Genomic DNA, 23,988 nt, shown 5'->3' on the forward strand with positions numbered 1-23,988 from the left:
TGGAAGATTTAATTCTGCACAGATGGTTGTATGTTCAATGATCAACACTCACTACAAAATTCTAGTTAACTTTTTACGGAAATTGCCAGGCCAACCCTAAAACTCATATGAAAATTAAAGGAGTCCTGAAATACAGAAACAAAGTTGAAAGAGTCATAACTCCTGATTTAGAGAACATTCTAACTTAAGGATTAGACATTTGAATATGTGACTTGTTCCACATGTATGTAATATATTTTATCTAGCATATACTGGTATTTAGTAAAACTATTAAAAGACCTTTATATTTTTCCAGTTATGCTTAAGGCTCTTGCATATATAATACTAGAGAGTGGGTAAGGTGCCATTTAATTCCATGAATACTAGTTCATCTCTCTTTGTATATTTACATTACAAAAATATCTCAAGTAGCCTCTTTTATTTAATCACTTATGATGTAATTGACAATAAAAAGTCTTTCACTGTAGCAATCAATCTACCTTACCCGACTGAGAAATAATTTTAGGTGATTTATATTTATTGTCTCAGTTTCTATTGTTTCTATTGTTGTGACAAAACTACGATCCAAAACAAGTTGGATGGGGAAAAGTTTATTTACCTCCACATCACTGTTCATCATTAAAGGAAGTCAGGACAGGAGCTCAGGCAGGGCAGGACCCTGTCAGCAGGAGCGGATGCAGAGGCCATGGAGGGGTGCTGCTTACTGCCCTGCTCCCATGGTTTGCCTTGACTGCTTCCTTATAAGGCAGAGGACGATCATCTCAGGAGTGGCATCACCCAAAACGGGCTCCACCCCTATCAATCACTAATTAAGAAAAGGCCAGTTTTTGTCTATAAACAGATCTTACGGAGGCATTTTCTCAATTGAGGCTTCCTTCTCTTTGAATGACTATAGTTTGTATCAAGCTGACATACAAAGCAGCTGACATGCATCATATCAACTCCCAGAAATACATATTTCCTGATAAATTTAGAGAAACAATCCAGAGCATAATATGTCAGGAAACCTTTCTTGATGCTTAATTGTAATTTGGAACACTTATTGGCTCTAATATTATTTTAAAATACCTACACATAGATGTTTTATATACCAAGACTGAGAATAATTAACTGTATGTGTCTTACCTACAAACCACTGATTTCTAAGTTGGTCACTATTCCTTCTGGCTGATGATTGCTTCTGATGACAGATAAAGAATTTTTTTTTGTTTTTTTGAGACAGGGTTTCTCTGTACAGCCCTGGCTGTCCTGGAACTCACTTTGTAGACCAGGTTGGCCTCGATCTCCAAAATCCGCCTGCCTCTGCCTCCTGAGTGCTGGGATTAAAGGTGTGCGCCACCACGCCCGGCAGAATTTTTTAAAAATCTAATAATAGTTGAAAACTGGAGTACAGATTACATGCCACCCCTGATATGTATGTACACAAATACACAAACCAAGGCTGAAATTTTGATTTACTGACAACTTTGTACAAATTATTTGCCTAATTCTACTTGGGCATATAAGAGATTGTGTGACTTCAATGTAACTTCAAACTCTACTTTTCTGATTCACATAGCATGTGACATCGAGGAAATCATTTAAGCCAAATCTCAATTTCTACATCTATAAAACATGGACAATACAAAGAAGAATTTCACAGAGTTGATGGGGAAGGCAATGAATTAATTTGTAAAGTGTTAATAATTCTTCCCATGTGGTGACATATATTGTTAGTATGACTGAGATTTTATCTGTTTTTTAATTACAAAAGGAACTGGAAATAGATGATCTCAAAGACTCTTTGTCAACGTGTAGAACTGGGAAAATAAAAGGGAGTTATTTGTTCTGAACTCTTTAAGCCTAACCAGAACCTGCCTACTATGTTAGGAACATTTGTACTTGCTTTGGAGACTTCCCTTCATTTTTAAAAGGACAGATCCTTGGTGCTTATTCTTTTGTATATTTATAGATTCACTGTATTTGAGATAGGTGCCCCTGCAGGTGTAAATGGAACTACTTAAGGACATTCGCTTATTCAGATGATGCTTGTTCAACGGTTACTATAATCCATGTTTTCCAGTTCCAGAATGAGAGAGTACCAGCATATTTTAGAAACGGCTTATTTAAAAATAAATCACAAATCAATTCAATAACTTGGTGAAATAAGATCCAAAAGCACAGGAAACTGCATAAGAAAGACAAAAGATGGATTTCTGCAATTTTCCCACCAGTGTAGAAAAATAGAAACTATACTTAGAAAAATAATATCTTTTTTAGGGATAATGTGCTACAGATAATTTGAAAATGTTTGCATTGCTCAAGAGTTCTTACTTCAGAAGAAAACACTTCTATTATGAAGTGAATTCGAAATTAAGGATTTAATTCACTTGGTTAGATTATGCAAAATGCAAAAGTATTGTCGATTCCCACCAATTGGCCATATGGGATAATTGAATTAACTTTCTTCTTTCGTCCTAAAAATTCTTCTGGCACATGCCGGACGATGAAATAACCGCCAATTATACAACTTAAAGCAGGAACAACACTCGTAAACATAGTAAGCACAAGCTTTTCTAAATGTCCCTTTGGAAAATTTCAAAATTTTCCGATTTGAAAATGCTGTCAATTTTTCAATATGAACGCAGGGTGGCGCTGCAGGCTAAGGTTTGTGAAAAACCGCTAAATGCTTCCTGGTCCTTTGTGTTGCAAGACAGAATCAAAAACACACAAGTACAGGAAACATCTGAAGGAATACCCGACCTTGAATGGGTTTGGGCCGGGGTATACTACGTGAACAAAGTTTCTCCAACCAAGAAAATAGAATTTAGCATTCAAGGCATTCAGAGGCTGTTGAACAATTGGATGTAATCACTCGTGTTTTCACCATGGAGAAGCTGGAGAGAAATCATCGAAACAGGCAAGTGATTCCTTTCCTTTTTATGCTGCTTTGGGATCAGGTCCTCATGGTGCCTACTCGGTACTCTGTCTTGGAGGAATCAGAAAGTGGCTCCTTTGTAGCCCATCTGGCCAAGGATCTGGGTCTGGGAGCTGGGGAGCTGGCTGCCAGGTCTGCACGGGTGGTGTCTGACCATGACAAACAGCAATTCATTCTAGATTCTGAGACTGGAGATTTGCTTCTGAGGGAGAAACTAGACAGGGAAGAACTGTGTGGCTCTGTGGATCCCTGTGTGCTGCATTTCCAAGTGTTCCTAGAAAAGCCAGTGCAGTTTTTTCAAGGAGAATTATTGATCCAGGATATAAATGACAACTCGCCAGAATTCCCAGATAAAGAATTGCTCTTGAAAATACTGGAAAACAGCCAGCCAGGCACACGGTTTTCATTAAAATTAGCCCAGGATTTGGATGTGGGCAGCAATGGGCTTCAACAATACACAGTCAACCCCAACTCTCATTTTCATGTCCTCACTCGAAATAATAGCGAGGGCAAGAAATACCCAGAGTTGGTACAGGACAGAGCCCTGGACAGAGAGGAGCAGGCAGAGCTGAGCTTAATCCTCACAGCTCTGGATGGCGGGTCTCCACCGAGGTCAGGAACAGCCCTGGTTCGAATCCTGATCATGGACATCAATGACAATGCTCCTGAGTTTGTGAACAACCCCTATGAGGTGCAGGTCCTAGAGAGCAGTCCCCCAGACTCCCCAGTCCTGACTGTCTTCGCACAGGATGCAGATGCTGGCAACTTTGGGAGAGTTTCCTATGGCTTGTTCCAAGCATCAGATGAAATCCAGAAAACTTTCTCAATAAACGAATTCACTGGAGAAATACGACTGAAAACGAAATTGGATTTTGAAAAAACTAAATCTTACCATGTAGAAATTGAGGCCACAGATGGAGGAGGCCTTTCTGGGAAGGGCTCTGTGGTGATAGAGGTGTTGGATGTGAACGACAATGCCCCAGAGCTGACCATATCTTCACTGACCAGCTCAGTCCCAGAAAATTCTCCAGAAACTGTGGTCGCTATCATCCGAATACGGGATAGAGATTCTGGAGAGAATGGGAAGATGATTTGTTCAATTTCAGATCATGTGCCATTCATTTTAAAACCCTCTTACAAGAACTTTTACACCCTGGTGACAGAGAGCCCTCTGGATAGAGAGAGCAGAGCTGAGTACAACATCACCATCACAGTCTCCGACCTGGGCACACCCAGGCTCACAACCCAGCACACCATAACAGTGAAGGTGTCCGACATTAACGACAACGCCCCTGCCTTCAGCCAAACCTCCTACACCATGTTTGTCCGCGAGAACAACAGCCCTGCCCTGCACATTGGCACCATCAGTGCCACAGACTCAGACTCAGGCTCCAATGCTCACATCACCTACTCGCTGCTGCCACCCCACGACCAACAGCTGGCCCTCCACTCGCTCATCTCCATCAATGCTGACAATGGGCAGCTATTTGCGCTCAGTGCGCTGGACTATGAGGCCCTGCAGGGCTTCGAATTCTACGTGGGTGCCACAGACCGAGGCTCTCCTGAGCTCAGCAGCCAGGCTCTGGTGCGCGTGGTGGTGCTAGACGACAATGACAATGCGCCCTTCGTGCTCTACCCACTGCAGAATGCTTCTGCGCCCTGCACTGAGGTGCTGCCCAGGGCTGCGGAGCCTGGATACCTGGTCACCAAGGTGGTGGCTGTGGACCGCGACTCTGGCCAGAATGCCTGGTTGTCATTCCAGCTGCTCAAGGCCACGGAGCCCGGACTGTTCAGCGTGTGGGCTCACAATGGCGAGGTGCGCACCACCAGGCTGCTGAGTGAGCGAGATGCACCCAAGCACAGGCTGCTGCTGCTGGTCAAGGACAATGGAGAGCCTCAGCGCTCTGCCAGCGTCACGCTGCACGTGTTGCTGGTGGATGGCTTCTCTCAACCTTACCTGCCCCTGCCTGAAGTGGCGCGCGACCCCGCACAGGATGATCCGGATGTGCTCACGCTCTACCTTGTCATTGCCTTGGCCTCTGTGTCTTCTCTCTTTCTTTTGTCTGTGCTGATGTTCGTGGGAGTGAGGCTGTGCAGGAGGGCCAGGGAACCCTCTCTGGGTGGCTGCTCTGTGCCTGAGGGCCACTTTCCTGGCCACCTGGTGGATGTGAGCCATGCAGGGACCCTGTCCCAGAGCTACCAGTATGACATGTGTCTAACAGGAGAATCTGGGACTGGTGAGTTCAAATTCCTCAAGCCCATAGTCCCCAACCTAATGGTTCAGGATACGGGAAATCTTCACTGCAGGGATAGCTTTGTATTCAGCTAAGTATATATTTCCCCAAGTGATGTACAAATGTTTTCTTTTAAGAAATGATCTTGTTCTTATGAAGTTTTCCACTAGTTTAACCTACTTATATCTCTTACAGTGCTGATAGTTTCTTTCTTATTGATATGAACATATTAGGCTTTTAGTTGGACTAAAATATTTCATATTTTTCACCACATATGACTATCTCTTAGTGATTAACATTTCCACAAGCATATATAATCCAAATAATATAAGATTTTTGAATATGAAACTATCTCAGAAAACTCTTTTGTTTTTGTATGGTTTTGTGACTTCTGCTCTTTCATTGAAGTTTCATCTTTTCAAAGGTAGATTGTTTAAAATCACTTATGTTGCCTGGATTTTTCTGTGTGGCTAGAATGTAACATAGGAACAACAATGTGAACCAACGAGTACCGGCAGAGCTCCCAGGGACTAAACCACCAACCAAAGAGTACACATGGTGGGACACATGGCCCCAGCCGCATATGTAACCAGAGGATTGCCTAGTCGCTCATCAATGGGAGGAGAGGCCCTTGGTCCTGTGAAGGCTCGATGTCCCAGTGTAGGGGAATGCCGTGGCCAGAAAGTGGGAGTGGGTGGGTTGGTGAGAGGGGGAGAGGGAGAGGAGAGAGGAAAGGAGGAGGGTGTTTTTCAGAGGGGAAATCAGGAACAGGGATAACATTTGAAATGTAAATAAAGAAAATGTCCAATAAAAAAATAAGGAAGTAGCATTATGTCGTATTCATTGCCAGTTTAAGCCCCCTGGATAGCCAAGCCTTAACATTTAAAGTGTATATCAATTTACACAAAGGTTGTGACAGTTTTTGTTTGTGAGCATCATGCATGCTAGTAGCTTTATTTACTTGGTTGTGCATGTTCTGGAATTTTGAAGTTATATTTGGCAAAAATTAAAGAGAATGTGTAGTTTCTCATGCGTTTATTAAATAAAACTGTTAAATCACTGATTTAATACAATTTCTTTTACTGATATCAGAATCAGAATTATGTCCTATCCTTCTGGAAAGGAAAAGTCAAGTTATTGAGGGTATCACATGTATCCATTTCTTTCTTCCCCATACAAAGAAGTCCAATTATGGTGTAGTGTGTGTTCTTGTGTGCGTGCATGTGTGCATGCGCGCGCGCGCGCGCGTGGGTGTGTGTTTTCCAGACCTTCTCCCACCTTTCAAACGAGGAAGTTTCTCTCCATGTTTAGGAATTCTGTTTGATTCTCTTCATTAGTAGGTTTCAATACTTTTCACTTTGCGTTTCTAAGTGTCTTTGGGTAGAATATATCAATCAACAAAAATTATTTTTGGTGTTAAGTCATTTTGTTTTGTTGTTTAACATACCCTTCAATTACTTTGAGTTAAACTGATGAATAATAATGAATATTATTTTGCCTGTTAATAGGTCAGAGCAGCAGCTATTTATTGATTTGTAATTGTTGTGACATTCTGTTGTGTTAATAAGCCGGTGATCTGGTTGATTTCTAACTGGTTATATGTATGCAGGTAAGACTATACCAAAATTCCTAGAACTTTTGGCAGAAAATGAGCAATTGAAAAATATTCTTCATATTCTTCTACTTATTATTAAATCTTATGGTCATTGTACTGCAAATGAAGTTGTACTTTACCCAAATTACCCCCACCATCAGCTAAGCCGAATAACAGCTAAAAGGCAAATTACTGGCAGTTTGAGTTTTTCTTCAAATGTAGGTTTTAGTCATCTGTTAATTTTTGTACAAAAAAAAATACATAAGCCCCAAAATGCCCGTGAACCACACATAGGAGACCTGAAAGTAGGAAGGAGACCTGTTGGAAAGGGGGCTTAGGCAGGAGAGGGGGGATGAGAGAGAGGAGATTTGGGGGTGTAGGAAGTGGCTAACAAATATCTGGAGAGATAATGACTGACACTTGGTGCCACTAGCAAGTCTTTGAATATTTGGAATATTCAGAGAAACATAACCAGAGTCTGTAAGAAACAAATCGCACTTAGGCATATCATAGGAACACTGCTCAATACAAGGTCCAGGGAAGGAAGAATGTTAAAGCGACTCCATGAAATACTGTTAAAGGAACATCAGTAAAGCCAAGAATTGGCCTTTAAACCTCAACCATGAAAATAAATGCAGTGTCTTTAAATTCTAAAAGAAAATATCCCCAACTATAAATCTATTAGTAGCACATGGACCCTTCAGAGGTAAAGCTGGGCAAAGACTGAGAAAAGTAATTGAGTCATGTAGGCACCGAGAGAACTACTTAGTGGAATTAGTTAGGCAGAAGGAAAACAATCCCAAAGGGATTTCAGAATTGTGTCAAGAAGTACAAAGTAACAGTAAAGGTTACAAGGGAATGCTGACCAGGTGTGGACTGTGGAAAGTTAGAATGGTGGCTTCTTAAAGTTTATGAAACACAATAGTGTAAAGGCGGGGGAATAGTAAAGAAAATGGAGAGAAAGTGTGGAACCTTTTAAAATTGAAAGGAGCTGGGCTTGGCAGCATTAAGGAGGCAGAGGCAGGAGGATCACGGATTTGGAGGCCAGCCTGGTCTATGTAATGACCGTGTCTACATGGCCAGCAAGGGCTACATAGTGAAACCCTGTCTCAAAAAAGAATGTCACAGTTATCTATTAGTCTCACTCACTTTTCGTCTGATCTTTATCTCATGTACATTTTTATGATGCTTCGGTTTTCCTTTGGGATCCTCTTAAGATTTTCTCTTTCTTTGAAATATCATTATGTTTACAATCTTATATTACATATTTCATTATTCTTTCCTATTTCAGTAAGTATTTTAGGGGTATTTCATATGGTAATTAAGTCCTTTTTTTTTTTAGAAAAAAAATTGTGTTTTTGTTTGTCCATTCTCTTTATTATTTCTTTCTAGGAACTTTATTTTTTGAAGTTCTCAGTCTATTCTTTATAACCCTTGACTTTACATTTTTATTTCTTTTTGTTATGCCAGCATCTTATCTCTATCTATGAAATCTCAACCTACCTGAAGTCTTTCAATCAACAAAGATGTACAAGTATCTAAGAGCTATGTTTATACATTTTGTTTCAATGACAACTTATTTATTTCCAGATTTATTATTTTTAACAAATAAATATCTCATGTGATTTTTATATTTGAGTTTCTATCTCTCAATTCTCCCTTGGTTCTTCTAAATATAAATCACTGAACTGACCACATCTTCATGGTGTAGAAGTATCATAAACATATACATCTATATCATGAACATGTACAAACTTTTCATCAGGTAGTTACACCTTTATATATTACATCTACTTTCTAGTTATCATATGCTTAATGTTCAATTAAATTCATGAGGAAATCACTTCTTATTTTTTTTTTACTAAAGATTAAAAGCTCTTCTTACATACCATTATATGCTTTAGAAACAGCTTTCAGAAAGCACAGTCGCCTTCCAGATATCTGATGCAGAGTGAGACATCCTCCAGCACAAGGAGGAGATCCACATGGTTTTCTACAGCAACAGGAAGGGTAACCAACATGAGTTAACTTAGCTGTATATACCCACAACATTGGGTATAAACTAGCATTAAATGCAAAGAACATTGGTAGACTTCCCTTTTGTGTTAACCAAATCCTCAGGTGTGGTCCACTCACTTTTGTTTAGAGAAACTTGTGTATGTTTTGTGGAACTTCGGTCACAATCCAGACCTCTATAATCAATAATTTATGCCAGTATTTTCTAAAATATGACAGTAAGTGTACCAGGAAGAAAGTGTAAGTGAACACTGGGTCCACTGTGCTGTGCAAAATCTGTACAAGATGTCTTGAACACCATTGCACCACTGTATACTGCCATAAGGATTGTTTTTATTCCTGTTTCAATTCTGAGAAGATTGGAACTCAGATTATTTCATTCATTTTCTAGTAGCCAGACCAATAGCTGGCAGAATGGGGAAGACACATGTGTGGTCTTCCAGCACTATGATTTCTAATGTTACTCACTGGCATTGTGAATACCAGTAAGCAAATTTGCTCTGAGTTCAGGGAGAAAGGAGCCATGTAACAAGCTATTGTATGTTACTAACATTTCATGCTTCTCCACATTTAGAGCCATTGTAAATATTTCATTAGCCTTGTTAATATTGTACCTAATGAAAATAGCACTCGCATCTCATTAAGATTAAAAGGGAAACCCACTGTTTTAAAAAATGTGTGATAAAATATAAACTCCGCTTCTCCAACTCATTGTCATATCACCTACCGTTGAGAGCTACAAGCAGTCTCTATTTTGGAGTCAAGTTATTTGTGAATAATTCAGAGAGATGGAAATCACTTCTTTCTAATGGCTTTTAAAATATTCAGTGGCTACTTTTGTTTTCCTCCCTTCCTTCTTTGCTCTCGCTCTTGTTCTTTCTGGCTTCCTCATTCCTCTATTTCTAGCTCACTTGCACCAGTAATTCAGAGTCAAGAGATAAATTACATAAGATTTGTGTGTCTGTTAAATGTGTGTAGAATAGTTAGTAAAAACAAAATTTGAATATACTCAGGTGATGAAATCATGTGAACTACTGGGCCATGGCTCTTCTTGATTAGGCTGTCATGTTTGTCATACACAAACCATTTATATTTGTTTTTGCTCATCTTTAATAATCCAGACTGTCAAAGATTTATGAGGAACAATGTTGCTGCATTTGATAATTTATATCAAATGTCATTTGAAATTCAGAACTGAGGAAAATATAAAATCTTATCAATCATACGAATTAGACAAATGTACTCTAAAAGTCTATTTCACGTGTTGAATTATTACAAATTCTCACATGAGAACTAAAACAAACATATAAACCTGCAAATGAGTGAACATATCAAAAATCATTTGGGTGCCAGTAACTATAGGTAGATTATAATATCTAAACTTCAAAAGGACATTGTAAGAAAGAAATGACAAAACTCTTCCATAAATATACATGGACATGCTCTTTCCTTTGGAAAAGGTAATCAGATTTGGAGATGTATAAGGCAAAAGTAAATGATGATACAATGAGCTAGTATCTGATGCAAAGCAGTTCAGTATTTGAAATTTGATCATTGTAATTCACCGGAGTAACAGGTAAAAGGGAAAAGTAATACCATTAATCTCAATGTGTATAGAAAAAATTACTCAACAAAATCCAGCATATATTAATGTGCAAAGTATGTAAACATACATATAAGGGAGTTTTTGTGTGTTTAAAAGTATATAGTAGCCAGATTTGGTGGCAAATCTTTAATCTCAGGAGTCAGGGGCGGGTGGATCTCTATGAGGCTAGGATCATTTGCCATAAGTTGTTCCAGAACAGCCCAGGCTATACACAGCAGCACCCCATCTCATAAAAACCAAATCAAATATATAAAAAGTAAATATCATCAAAGGAAAATTATTGAGATGTTTGCTGGAGATCAAAAATGAGACAAGGATGCCCTCCATGGTTACTGCTGGGATTTTACTGCCAGTCCCAACTAGAAGAAAAGACAGAGAAGAGAGAAAAGCCATAGTAGAAGAAATAGCACTATATGTTAAATGACAAAAGTGTACACACAAAAATCATGAAAACTTTGCAATCAGAAGTGACAAGTGAAGGCTTGAGTACTGACAGATGCAAGGTCAGTTCTGTTTCTATGAAGAAAATTTGAACATTCAAATAGCATTTAAAACATCTTCCAAACATATAAGCACCAAGAAAAAATCTAATTGAAAGCTACAATGCTAAAATATAAAACATTATTGGAAAATATAAGGATATAAATAAGTGGAGGAATGCACAGTAGTCTGATGGAAGGATTCTGTGGTTGGAATGTTTACCTTTCAAAAAAATCAATATAAATTGTAAAAACTTAAGCAAAATTTCAACATTCTTTGTGAATTTGATGGGCTGAATATACATTTTGTATACGTATAAAAAGAGAACATAATAAAGCAATCTTAACGCCAAATAAAACTGAGTATTCTGTAGTGATATTGTGATCAAGGGAAGTAAGAATTGATGATTCAGGATTTATTAAAATTAAATGTTCTGTTATGCAAAAGATCTACAATTTTTTAAAAAGCCATAGACCAGAAGAAAATACTGGCAATAAATAATAAATAAAATACAGCTTTTCAAAATAAAGACTGCCAAGATTCAACATTAAGAAAACAACAACATGTAAAAAAAAATGTGCCAAAGATTTTAACACAAAATAAGACTTAGAGATGGTGTGATGGCTATTCTTGGTTGTCAACTCGGCTACATCTGGAAACTCCCAATCGGGCCACACATGTGAAGGAATTTTTGTTTAGTTTGAACTAGGAAGATCCATTTCTAATTCAGATTTTTGAGGCGGGATAGCCCACCTCTAATCTGTGCCACATCTTCTGCTGGAAGTCTTTATAACACAGGCTCTCAACCAGTGGGTCATGACTGATTTGAAAGTCAAACTTCTTTCACAGGGGTCACAAATCAGATATCCTACATATCAGATATTTACATTAGGTTTATAAGAGTAGCAAAATTACAATTATGAAGTAGCAATGAAAATAATTTTATGATTAAAAATACCACAAGAGGAACTGTATAAAGGATTAGAGCATTGGGAAGGCTGAGAACTATTGATTTATACAGACAACGAAGAAGGAAGCTTTTCCCTCTTTGTCTATTTGCTCTTGTCTTGCTAGCTAGTCCATTCATCTACTAGCATTAGAACCTACCTCTTCGGAATTTAAGTGTATAACGGAGACCATCTGAATAAATACTGGTTTCTTGGACTTTCCATTTATTGGCAGCTGTGGTTGGATGAGCTGGACCACAGTCTGCAAGTCATACTATAGAGAACCCTGACTAATTTAGATGACAAATACACACATGAGAAGAAGCTCACATCAACAAATTCAAATAATGAAATGCCACCACCCAGCCATAGGCAGCATGGCCAAACTCCAGGACACTGAACCATCAAAGGCTGAAGATGACACAGAGGACCAAGAATCTTCACACAGGGATCATAGGGATTCTTGCGCGCGCTCGACTGGCCAGGAAGAACGACGCTGCAACAGGATCCTTCTGCACACGTTTATTGGGAGAGCTTGATTGTAGAGGCAAAAAGACCCCGAGCCCAGAACTGGTGCTGCTTTTATAGGCCTAGGAGAGGCGTGTCTTACACCCGGATTGGTTATGCACTACGCCTCATTTGCATGTTCCTCATCTGATTGGCTACTCTCTCTCTGTACCTCACAGAGCCTCATTATCATACCTCATTTGCATGTCTCACATCTGATTGGTTACTCTCTCTCAGTACCTTACAGAACCTCATTATCATACCTCATTTGCATGTCTCACATCTGATTGGTTATACTCTCAGTACCTTACAGAACCTCATTATCATGCCCGGGCCAGGCAGTGTCTTTACAAAAAACTTTACTGCATATGTACACATTGGTTGTTTGTCCAAACTTATGCGTGGTGGCCAGCAGTAGTCAGTGCCACTCTGCAACGGCACATGTGGCTTCCCACAGGGGATGAAAAGGATATTGTCATTTGAGAAGATTTCTTGGCAACAAAATGAAATGCACTCTTACATGTCATCAAGCAGTTTTCTTAGTATATATTTAAATTGACTGAAAACTGATGTTCACACAAAAACTGGGACAGGCATGTTTATTGAAACTTTTTACACCACTTATAAAAACCTGGTAGTGAACAAGATCCTTCAGAAAGGGAAAATGAGAACATCTGGTGCAATTTCAAAATGGAATATTAGTCAATACCAAAATGAAATAACCCATCAATCCATGAAAAGGTGTTGAGTGTAGACTTATATTTTTCAAAACCTACTTTAACAAGCATATGTGAATGCTTTTACCTCCCTTCTTGTCTGCCACACATCAGAAGTAGTGGAAAGGAACAGTTAATAGGGCAAAGGATGATGTGGATCTGTTTAGAAACAGTTCTTTGGAGCGAATCCAATCTGTGTTTTCATGATATCAGCAGTTCAGTTCACACAAATCAGCAGTGGCAGCTCGATCCACTTGCAAACACCATTCACAAACCAGCAATGGCAGTTCAATCCAAAAGAAACTCTGAGGCTTTGCCAATCTGCCTGAGTACTCAGAAGTGGCAAGAAGATGCCACTACAATACTACAATACTACAATACTACAATACTACAATACTACAAGAAGTTCTTTGATGTGTTTCTCTCTACCAAGTCATGACAAACAATGATTAGCAAAGAGTGGCAAGGCGAACCAATACCAGACAGCACTGTCCACTGTTTGTTGGATTATATTTGCACTCTCTGCAAACATCACATGTTCTCTCAAACTAGCAAAAAAAAAAATCGCATACCATTTTCTAGGATGCTTCCAGGAAAGTACTAAGCAAAATTATCCTCTCATAAAACAATTTCCAGAAAAACATCACATGCCACAACTAAGGCTCAAAACAAATCAGAAATTTCCACTTCGATTGAGAAAACGTAAACAGAAATTCATCACAGAAGCCAAGCTGAAAAACTCTTACTATGTGACATTTTGAAAAGGCCAAAGCATGCAGACAGTAAAAATTTCAGTGATTTCAAGATTTTCAGAAAGGGAGAGGGGGATAAATAAATAGATTTTGAAGAATTGAGGTCAGAAGAACTACTCTGTGGTATGCTAAAATGGATGGATGTCATGATAAATTAATCCAAGCTTATATGATGTAGAATAGATAGAAGTAATGTTAGTTAAAGTAATAGACTCAGTAAAAATAAATTTGTTGATATTGAAGCTCAGTTAGTTATAAGACCTGTACCATTCATAGGGGTTTACAGTGAAGTTAATTGTGCACAGCTGTAGAAGTTCTTTGTGCCTTTAACAAAATTTTCTGTGGATTTAAAATTCCTTAAAACTAATCTTTTCATAGAAAAACATACCCTGAAAATAAGAAAGCCTATGAGTTATGAGAAAAAAGCATAGTATCATTTGATAATCAATGACAAATGGAATCTTTTAGTTAATTCGCGTCAATTGTGACCTGACAGTGTAATTGTGACTATTCAGAAGCAATGGGGAACGGATCATCTTTTCAGTACAGAATACAAAAACATTTGGAGAACATATAGGCTTTAGTCTTCTGAACTTGTAAGATTTTACATTGTACTTTTAAATGTGAAAAATGAAACAAGCATTCAAAATACATAGTAAGATTTGCAATAACCTTGGAGATGGAAAATGTAAATGGGAGAAAAGTGCTACCCAGAAAATGGAAAATATTGACAGATCAGGCTAAGCTAAATTAGTAACTTTTGTTTTACAAAGACACCATAATAAGGTTAAAATAGAAGGCATATCATGGGGAAATTATTTACACTATGTGCATGCAAACAGAGATTGTGCTAAGAATTTAAGTTCTTCTGCAGAACAAGACAACAGGCAAATACCTCAGATAGACAAATCTATAAAACAACTCAGCATCTGAGTGGTCAATTATCATGTGAAAGTTTGTAAAATGTCATTAACCACCAGAGACGTGCAAATAAATATCCACCATGATATCCATACTCACTAGAGTGGTTAAAATGGAAAGACAGCATCAAATGTTGACAAGATTATGGAGTAACTGGAATTCTCATGAGTTGCTAGAATAACTTTTTCACGTTGCTGGGAATGGATCTCAATCCATTGAGTGCACTAGGCAAGCTCTCTACAATTGAACTATACTTTGACCCCCAGCTTTTAAAGACATGTCTTTGAGACAGCGAGTCACTATCTATCCCACTCAGGCCTTGAACTTGTGATAACTGGTGTGTCTTCACAGACATGGGACTACAGAGGCGAACCACCACGGGCAGCTCAGTACATCATCGACTTTTGGAAACTAGTTCACATTATCTGCTAAAGCTAAATGTATTTTCACACTTTGACATACACCAAGCAACTCTGATACATATGATATATGTATATTTTTGTACATAGGACATGTTCAGTTGTTTATAGGAGTTCTAGTCAAAATTCAAGCCTGGGTCTCAGTGTGGTGGCTCATGATTTACATTCCAGCACTCAGAAGGCAGAAGCAGGCAGATCTTTGTGAGTTCCAGGTCAGCCTGCTCTACAGAATGAGTTCCAGAACATCCAGGGCTATGTAGAGAGATTGTGCCTCAGAAACAAACAAATAAAACTCAAACATGGAAGCCCCAAATGTTTCTTTTGTGGAGTATATGCAAACAAATAACACAAGCACATGGAGGAATGATATCAAACATGGAAAACAACAGCATACCATAGATGAGCTTAGCAAAGATGATGCCAGTGAAGGAAAATACTATATCAGAGAAATACTTTAGTGATTCTACTTTATAAAGGTTCTAAGAAAGACAAAAGATCCTATGTTAATTAAAAAAAAAAAACCGGCGTTGTGCTTAGGAAGAGAGTAGAAGCCAGAGGAGGTCAGGGGAATATGTTTTGTTTAGGCACACAATATTTATCCATTCAGAATCTGCTTATTGGAATACATGAACCTGATGACTCCTTGTTGTTCTGAACACTAAAGATTGGTGTCCTTTCCTATGCATATGTTACATTTCATTGTAAAGGAACTTAGGAATATTCAAATATTTTGTAGATATCCATTTCATTAAATTTATGTATTCAAAAAGGTTTTACGATCAGTGTGCTATTCTGTTCATTTTTAAAAAGTTACATTCGCTGAAAATTACTGCAGCAAATGTGTTGGAACTTACGTTTTCGAAGAACTGAACATGAAAAGAGCGATACTTCTGTATCTTAAAAGATGTTTAAACCCAACAGGGCTGAACTGAGAACAAGGTGGAGAGCACTATGTGCAACACTAGAATAGCACACACGGTGGCGCTGCAGTCTAAGGATTTGTAAAACAAGGGGCTCCCAGGATGCCCAAGACGCCATTCCTGGGATTCAGAATGCTGAATGCTTCCCCGAAAAGGGGGGTATTTACATAAGATCCGGGGAGAAAGGACTCCTGAAAGCAATTCAGTAAGGTTTATTCGAGGTCATTTCACCAAAACATCTGTGTGACTGAAACCGACAAGATTTAGAAGCACTGCTCTTTGGATCATAGCTCAACAATGGAGACAACGCTAGCAAAAACGCCAGAGAAAAGGCAAGTGGTTTTTCTTGCTATATTGTTGCTTTTGTGGGAGGCTGGTTCTGAGGCAATTAGATATTCCATTCCAGAAGAAACAGAGAGTGGCTACTTGGTGGCTCACTTGGCAAAAGATCTGGGTTTCAGGGTAGGGGAACTGGCCACTAGAAGGGCTCGAATCCATCACAGAGGAAACAAAGAGCTCTTGCAGCTAGATGTGGAGACAGGGAATTTGCTCCTGAAAGAAAAACCAGATCGCGAAGCACTATGTGGGGCGACAGAACCCTGTGTGCTGCACTTCCAGATCATACTAGAAAACCCTGTGCAGTTCTTTCAAACTGAACTGCAGCTCACAGATATAAACGACCACTCTCCGGAGTTCCCTGACACAGAAATGCTCCTAAAAATTCAAGAAAGCACACAGCCAGCAACTGTGTTTCTTCTGAAGGCAGCTCAGGACTCTGACATTGGAAGCAACGCTGTTCAGAACTACACAGTCAGTCCCAACCTCCATTTCCATGTGGTTACTCTCAGTCGCTCAGATGGCAGGAAATACCCAGAGCTGGTGCTGGACAGAGCCCTGGACAGGGAGGAGCAGCCTGAACTCACTTTAATCCTCACTGCTCTGGATGGGGGAGCTCCGCCCAAGTCTGGGACTACCACTGTTCGAATTGAAGTCGTGGACATCAATGATAATGCCCCCGAATTTGTACAGTCACTCTATTCGGTGGAGGTCCCTGAGAACAGCCCCCTCGATGCCTTAGTTGTCACAGTCTCTGCCAGAGATTTAGATGCTGGGATACATGGCAATGTAGCCTACTCTCTGTTTCAAGGTGGGGGAGGTCCTCAGCCATTTGTAATAGATGAAATCACAGGAGAAATTCGTCTTAAAGGGGCACTGGATTTTGAAGCAACTTCATACTATACCATGGAAATTGTAGCCACAGACAGTGGTGGTCTTTCAGGAAAATGCACTGTAGCTATCCAGGTGTTGGATGTGAACGACAATGCCCCTAAACTCACCATCTCTTCGCTCACTAGTTCCATCCCAGAAAATGCTCCTGAGGCTGTAGTTGCTGTTTTCAGTGTCTCTGACCCAGATTCGGGGGATAATGGAAGGATGGTGTGTTCTATTCAAAACGAACTTCCATTTCTTTTGAAGCCTACATTTGAAAATTACTACACTTTAGCGGCAGAAGGGCCACTGGACAGAGAGATCAGAGAAGAGTACAACATCACCATCATAGTCTCCGATTTGGGCACACCCAGGCTCACAACCCAGCACACCATAACAGTGCAGGTGGTGGACATCAATGACAATGCCCCTGCCTTCACCCAAACCTCCTACACCATGTTTGTCCATGAGAACAACAACCCCGCCCTGCACATAGGCACCATCAGTGCCACAGACTCAGACTCAGGCTCCAATGCCCACATCACATACTCGCTGCTGCCGCCCCATGACCTACAGCTGTCCCTTGCCTCGCTGGTCTCCATCAATGCAGACAACGGACAGCTGTTCGCTCTCAGGGCAATGGACTATGAGGCCCTACAGGCCTTTGAATTCCATGTGGTTGCCAGAGATGGAGGCTCACCTGCGCTCAGCAGCCAGGCTCTGGTGCGCGTGGTGGTGCTGGATGACAATGACAATGCGCCCTTCATTCTCTACCCGATGCAGAACGCCTCTGCGCCCTGCACTGAGCTGCTGCCCAGGGCTGCGGAGCCTGGCTACCTGGTAACCAAAGTGGTGGCAGTGGACTCTGACTCGGGCCAGAATGCTTGGCTGTCATTCCAGTTGCTCAAGGCCACGGAACCTGGGTTGTTCAGCGTGTGGGCTCACAATGGCGAGGTGCGCACCACCAGGCTGCTGAGTGAACGAGATGTACCCAAGCACAGGCTGCTGTTGCTGGTCAAGGACAATGGAGAACCTCCGCGGTCTGCCAGCGTCACTCTTCATGTGCTGCTAGTGGATGGCTTCTCTCAGCCCTACCTGCCTCTGCCTGAGGTGCAGCACGACTCTTCACAGGATGAAGACATGCTCACACTCTACCTGGTCATTGCCTTGGCCTCTGTGTCTTCTCTCTTCCTCCTGTCTGTGCTGCTGTTCGTGGGGGTGAGGCTTTGCAGGAGGGTCAGGGAGGCCTCTCTGGGTGCCTGCTCTGTGCCCGAGGGACACTTTTCTGGCCACTTAGTGGATGTCAGCGGTATGGGGACATTGTCCCAGAGCTACCAGTATGAGGTGTGTCTGAGCGGAGACTCTGGGACAACAGATTTCAAATTCCTGAACCATTATTCACAATAGAGTCCTTCAGGAATCCAACTAAATTTCAGTGTTAGGATCACCCAGGTTTTGGTAACTGAGTAAGAATGAGTTTCTTGGCTATTAATATTTCCCTTTGCATTTAACAATTTTTCCTTGAAATATATGTCTATGTTGATTTTACCCATGATTTCTAATTGTGTAGGGTTTTTTAAAAATAATTTTTCTTTCCTTTCCTTTCCTTTTTTTTTTTTTTGTTGTTTGCTTCGTATTTTATCAATCCAATCTTAATGCATGTTTGTCTTCACTAATTTGATAGGGAAATAAGTAACTTCGCTGTGTTTCGATGGCCATTTCAATTACTGTTCTTAGGAATCATTTCTTCCTTTGCATTTATGACTGTATTTGGAAATATATCCACTTCAAATTGTACCTTGTTGAAGCTGTGCATGTAACTTGCTGAGTATTGTTTGTTTTACTTTTAACTTTCACTGCTGTGCATTAACTGTGCTAAGTACAATGTTCACTGGGGCGTTTTCAGAGATGCACATACCACACCATGATAACATTCTCCTAATTACCATCTTCTATATTCCCACTGCTTCCTCCCCATCAGTCTCCTAAAAGCCCCTCTTTGCTTTCATGGGCTTCTTGTGTTACAGTGCGATAATTGAGCCTCAATGATCTGTAGTTTCATTTATTCCTGAAAATGCCCGTTTCATTTTTCGTGATGCCTGTGCATCAAGAACTCCATTGTGCATGTGTGTGTTTTCCTCCCCCACACGCCTACTGTATATAATGATAAAGCAGCTTTGTCTACAGCTGATGAAGTGTGACCATAAGATACAGCTATCTGTCATATTTTACATGCTTTGTACACAAACAGAAGTAGAGCAATTTATTTCTTATCTTTACTGACCGCCACAATTAGTATTTCAAGATTTTATTTGCTTATATACAACCCTATATTGCTACTAAAATATACCAGAGATGGCCATTTGTGACTTAAGTCATTGTACATGATGTAGTGTGCTTTCATTTTGTATGAGCCGACATTTGGTGAGGCATGTGTTCGGATGATAAGTTGAATTGTAAATCATGGTTGTAAATGAGGGCACATTAAACTTTCAACAGAATATGCAGGTGAGTGGTTTTTAAGTGTGTTAGTCATTTTATTATTAATACTTACTTGCCATAAATACAGTGCCTTAGGGCAAATAATTTTGTGTCTTCCTTTTGAGGGTTTATCCCCTCCTACTTCAATCTGTCATGCTGTAGGAATATTTGGGGATGAAAACTGTCAATCTACAGCAGTATTCTACCTACAATATTGTAATTAAATGGTTTGAAAATATGGAATATATTATGGGAAAAAGATTATTGTTTGGAATGTTTGAATCTTCTACATCGAGAAATGACATGTGGAAGCAACCAAAACAACAGAATGAAATTTTAAAAATTTTACATCACAAATTATTATTTTTGGTTAAATTTACTTAAAATGTTTTGTTTTCATGTTTTGTTGTCCAGAGGCATCTATCTAATATTTGAATGCTACTGTCTAAAAGAAAATAATTGAAGCTATAAAAAAAATTGAATAGTTTGGGATACTCAGGAAAGATAACACTTTGAGACTGACATGCTCCCAAACACCAGTAAGTTCAATTGTATAGCCATAGCCACTTAAGCTCTCCTGGGCGCGGGAGAAGCACCTTCTATCCTAAAGCCCCCTAGCACCAAAACCTTATGTAAATGAGCAAGAGTAAATTCTGAATAATCAGAGAATAATTTTCTGTTCAGCCCAAATGCCTCGTATAGAAACTTTAACTGAGTTCTTCATTTCATAAGTTTTCATGCTTATGTTGATTTTCAGGAACATTATGCAGTTCATATAGGATGGTTATTTTGAGAGGTATACCATATGATATCAGACTAAAGCTGGAAGGGCTATATGCTGGCAATCCATTTACAACTTTAAAACAAGTGATGAGACCACTATGAGTAGGAGAGAGAGAGAGAGAGAGAGAGAGAGAGAGAGAGAGAGAGAGAGAGAGAGAGAGAGAGAGAGAGAGAGAGAGAATTCAAGACCTGAGGTCCAGGGAATACAAGGTATGCATTTTATCACTAAGATAAATCCCCAGCTCCAGATCCTACTAGTAATTTAATTTGTAGATGGCTTATGTTCATATGTTGTTGAGAAAATGGGCAGAAAATTCCCAAGCCAGAGAGTTAAACTGGACTTAATTTAAAGACAAAGAAGAATCAGTCTTTGTTCAAAGTTATTTTTATTTCTCTGCTATTAGAAATCATTTATCTGTTTCTTTTAATTGATTTTCAAAACTATTGCTATTACTTAATTCTGAGATAAGTTCTTATTAAGTTCTCTCTGTGTAGCTCAGGCTGTGCCACCATGTCTGCTCCTGAGGTCTGGGATTATGGCTGTGCCACCATGTCTGGTTCCCAAGACCTCTTTATATAGATATTTTATTAAGTGCAGAACTCAGGGGAGGTAGGATATGTGCAGTACTAACTATTCTTGCACTTTGGAGCATTTTACAAACTGCAAATCTGATGTCAGTCCAAGAGATGACTTTGTCTATCAATTCTCTAGTGGTAAGCTCACTAAGGTACAAGTTGATATTGCTGATATTTCAATATTTGAAGAGGAAACTAAAACTAAATAACTTTGGTAAATACTACGTAATCTAAAAATGCTGTTTTGTTTTTATTCATAGTTGAGCAATTGGCACGCAATGCAATGCCTCATTCAAACAGGTGTTCGCTTTGTACTCATTGAACCTTCTCCTGCGCTTCTGTCGTGCTACAAATACTGTTGATTGTACGTGTGGCGCCAGCCAGCTTCTCAGTTTTTATATGCAAACCCCCATCCCTTCTACATCTAACTTCCCCCAAAAGCAGAGTAGTGATAAATTTGTATTCGTTAAGATTATTTCGTTTAGTCATCGCATTTGGCATATTGTCAGAGCAAGTTCACTTACTTTATGATTGTCGTTTCCCTCTTGTGATTTTTCCTCACTTACAGTCTTTTCATTTAGTTATGAATCTCTATGTCCCAGGGGAGAGGACAAGCATTGTGCCTGTCTCGTCTGTTTTCCATGGCCTTGGTTGTCCTCAGTGATGACGTTATCACTGAGGATGATCAGCTATCTGCCTTCTTTCGGAAGTTCCTTCATACTGTCCTGGCTTTAATGGTCTTTAAAAGAGAGATTGGCGGTCTCATGATAGTATATACTCAGATTTCAGGGGATCCAAGCATTAATGAAGAAGGTAGGCTCACACATGGGTAGAAGTTCTATTCCACTCCTAAAGTTGTATCAATGCTGGGTTCAAACAGCCTTGGGGCTTACAATTCTGCATTTGCCTTATGAAGCTAATTATCTTAGATGCCGTCTCCTTCATAGCTGTTACGGTGTCTGTTATGGTGGTAGGCATGAGATCTGTGAGAATATTTTTATGAAGTAATTGTTAAGTGAAAGCCACATGGAGAACTTGGCATGGTGATGCATGACTTTAATCCCAGCACTTTGCAGACAGAAACGGGTGGGCCTCTGTGAGTTTGAGGTCAGCTTGATTTACATAGTGAGTTCCCAAACAGCCGGAGCTACACAGAGAAACCCTGTCTCAAAGCAACAAGAAAGCCACACACATGGGAAGTCTTGTAGCCTTCATATTGGCAATAAATGTGCAATTGTGATGGTGCTCAGAAACAGTATGACATAATCAAAATTTTCCATTCTGAATGAGTGGTTGGTAGTTTTAGACTCTAGAGATGAAGGAAATTGACTTGATACTTCAATATAATTCCCTCCCCACAAAGCTATATATCTGCCATTACTGTCCTAATAACAGATCACAGCAGCAACTACTTATCAAATCATTTTGTGACAGTAAACTGTGACATCACCAGGCAAATATAATAGAAGGAAAAAAAATCATACAGCCATTTTTGTTGATGTGAAAATTCTCAAGAAAATACTAACAGATTGACAGCAATAACAGATGAAATTGTGCATCGTGTCTATAAAGGATTTATCCAGAAACAAAATTGTTTCAACACACAGAAATCAATGTGGAAATATGACAGATGGGCAAAATGAATGGGAAAAAATCACAGAATTGTCTTAATAAATAGAGAAAAGCATTTTAGAAAAATCTGACGTGTAGAAAAGGAAAACACAGAACTATTGATACTTATAGATGGTGTGGCTTTGCATATTCAAAATCATAAGTAATGCTAACACTAATGAGCAAATTCAGCAGCTGTGGAGAATGCAAGATTATCCCCAAATCAGTTATATCTGTACGCTACCATTGCACAAACCTAAAATGAAGGAAAAGTGCCTTGGAGTCAAAGGGAACAAGAGGCTTAGAAAGGAAGCTGACGGGAAAATAGACGAACTTCGTACAGAACACTAGACAACATTGAAGGAAATCAGAGAAGACTTCTGTAAGGAGGAAGTGTACGTGTGCTGGAGGACTCTGTGTTGTAAAGATTACCCTCTGACTAGTTTATGACTTAATGGAATCCTCACCAAACTGCCAGCTTGCTTTTCTCTTAGGAGTTGCCAAGACGTCTCTGAATTTTTCGTGTGAAAATGGAAGAACTCTCAAATAGCTAAAACAATACTGAAAAAAAAAGAAGAAGAAGAAATTTGAAGAAATAAAATTTCCCGGTTTTAATATGGTACTCAAAGTTTGAAACCAAATATTTTAATGACTTAATGCACCAATGCATAAAAACAAATTTCTATTTAAATAGACACAGGAGAGTTTTGTTACCTATTATCTTAGGTTGCATCAAAATTTATAATGCCAAAGTACTTTAAAATATTTTAGTCTTGGAAGGTTAGTCAATCTTAAACCTTAGTTTATTTTTACCAATAAACCCTTTGGTTTGTAGCTATTTCAAGCAGGTGGTCAGCTGATGAATTCGATTATGCAGCTGTAACTGTGCATTATCGTGCTCCAAGGTAATTCCTTCTGTAATAATTTATAGTAAATTCCTTAAATTCTTGATATTAACAATGTACCTTTGATAGTTTATCACCGTGGAAAAAATACTTTCAAAATGCTTTCTTGTTTTGTTTAACTGATTATTCAAATCCTCCATTTATGCAAAGACTAGTTGTCTTCCAGCTTCACTTTCACGACTCCTCAGGTGCACAGTTTTGGATAACTATATTGACTATGCAATTTCAAGCAATAACAACATTAACCGAGAAAAAACATTTGCATACACTTTTAAAACGACAATTTGGAAATTTTAAAGAAGCAAATACCTCTGTTTGACTTGAAAATAGAACTGTATGAATTTATCAAAGTGGACGCAGGGTGGCGCTGCAGGCTAAGATTGTGATTAAAAGT

General features: G+C 39.3%; 5 protein-coding genes across 5 annotated transcripts in view; all 5 read left to right on the forward strand.

The window, feature by feature from the left end:
• Gm37013 (predicted gene, 37013) overlaps window positions 1–23,988 on the forward strand; it is an 889,226-nt gene that overhangs the window by 365,054 nt on the left and 500,184 nt on the right. The window lies entirely within an intron of this gene.
• Gm38666 (predicted gene, 38666) overlaps window positions 1–23,988 on the forward strand; it is an 874,243-nt gene that overhangs the window by 350,071 nt on the left and 500,184 nt on the right. The window lies entirely within an intron of this gene.
• Window positions 1–23,988, forward strand: part of Gm38667 (predicted gene, 38667) — an 868,072-nt gene that overhangs the window by 343,900 nt on the left and 500,184 nt on the right. The gene's annotated exons all lie outside the window — the stretch shown is intronic.
• Window positions 2,680–6,212, forward strand: Pcdhb5 (protocadherin beta 5). The gene has a single exon (NM_053130.3). The coding sequence runs from the start codon at window positions 2,868–2,870 to the stop codon at window positions 5,244–5,246; it is 2,379 nt and encodes a 792-aa protein (NP_444360.1). The 5' UTR covers window positions 2,680–2,867; the 3' UTR covers window positions 5,247–6,212.
• Window positions 16,159–19,737, forward strand: Pcdhb6 (protocadherin beta 6). The gene has a single exon (NM_053131.2). The coding sequence runs from the start codon at window positions 16,327–16,329 to the stop codon at window positions 18,643–18,645; it is 2,319 nt and encodes a 772-aa protein (NP_444361.1). The 5' UTR covers window positions 16,159–16,326; the 3' UTR covers window positions 18,646–19,737.

Source organism: Mus musculus, chromosome 18 (assembly GCF_000001635.26).
Source record: "Mus musculus strain C57BL/6J chromosome 18, GRCm38.p6 C57BL/6J".
NCBI classification, from domain to species: Eukaryota; Metazoa; Chordata; class Mammalia; order Rodentia; family Muridae; genus Mus; species Mus musculus.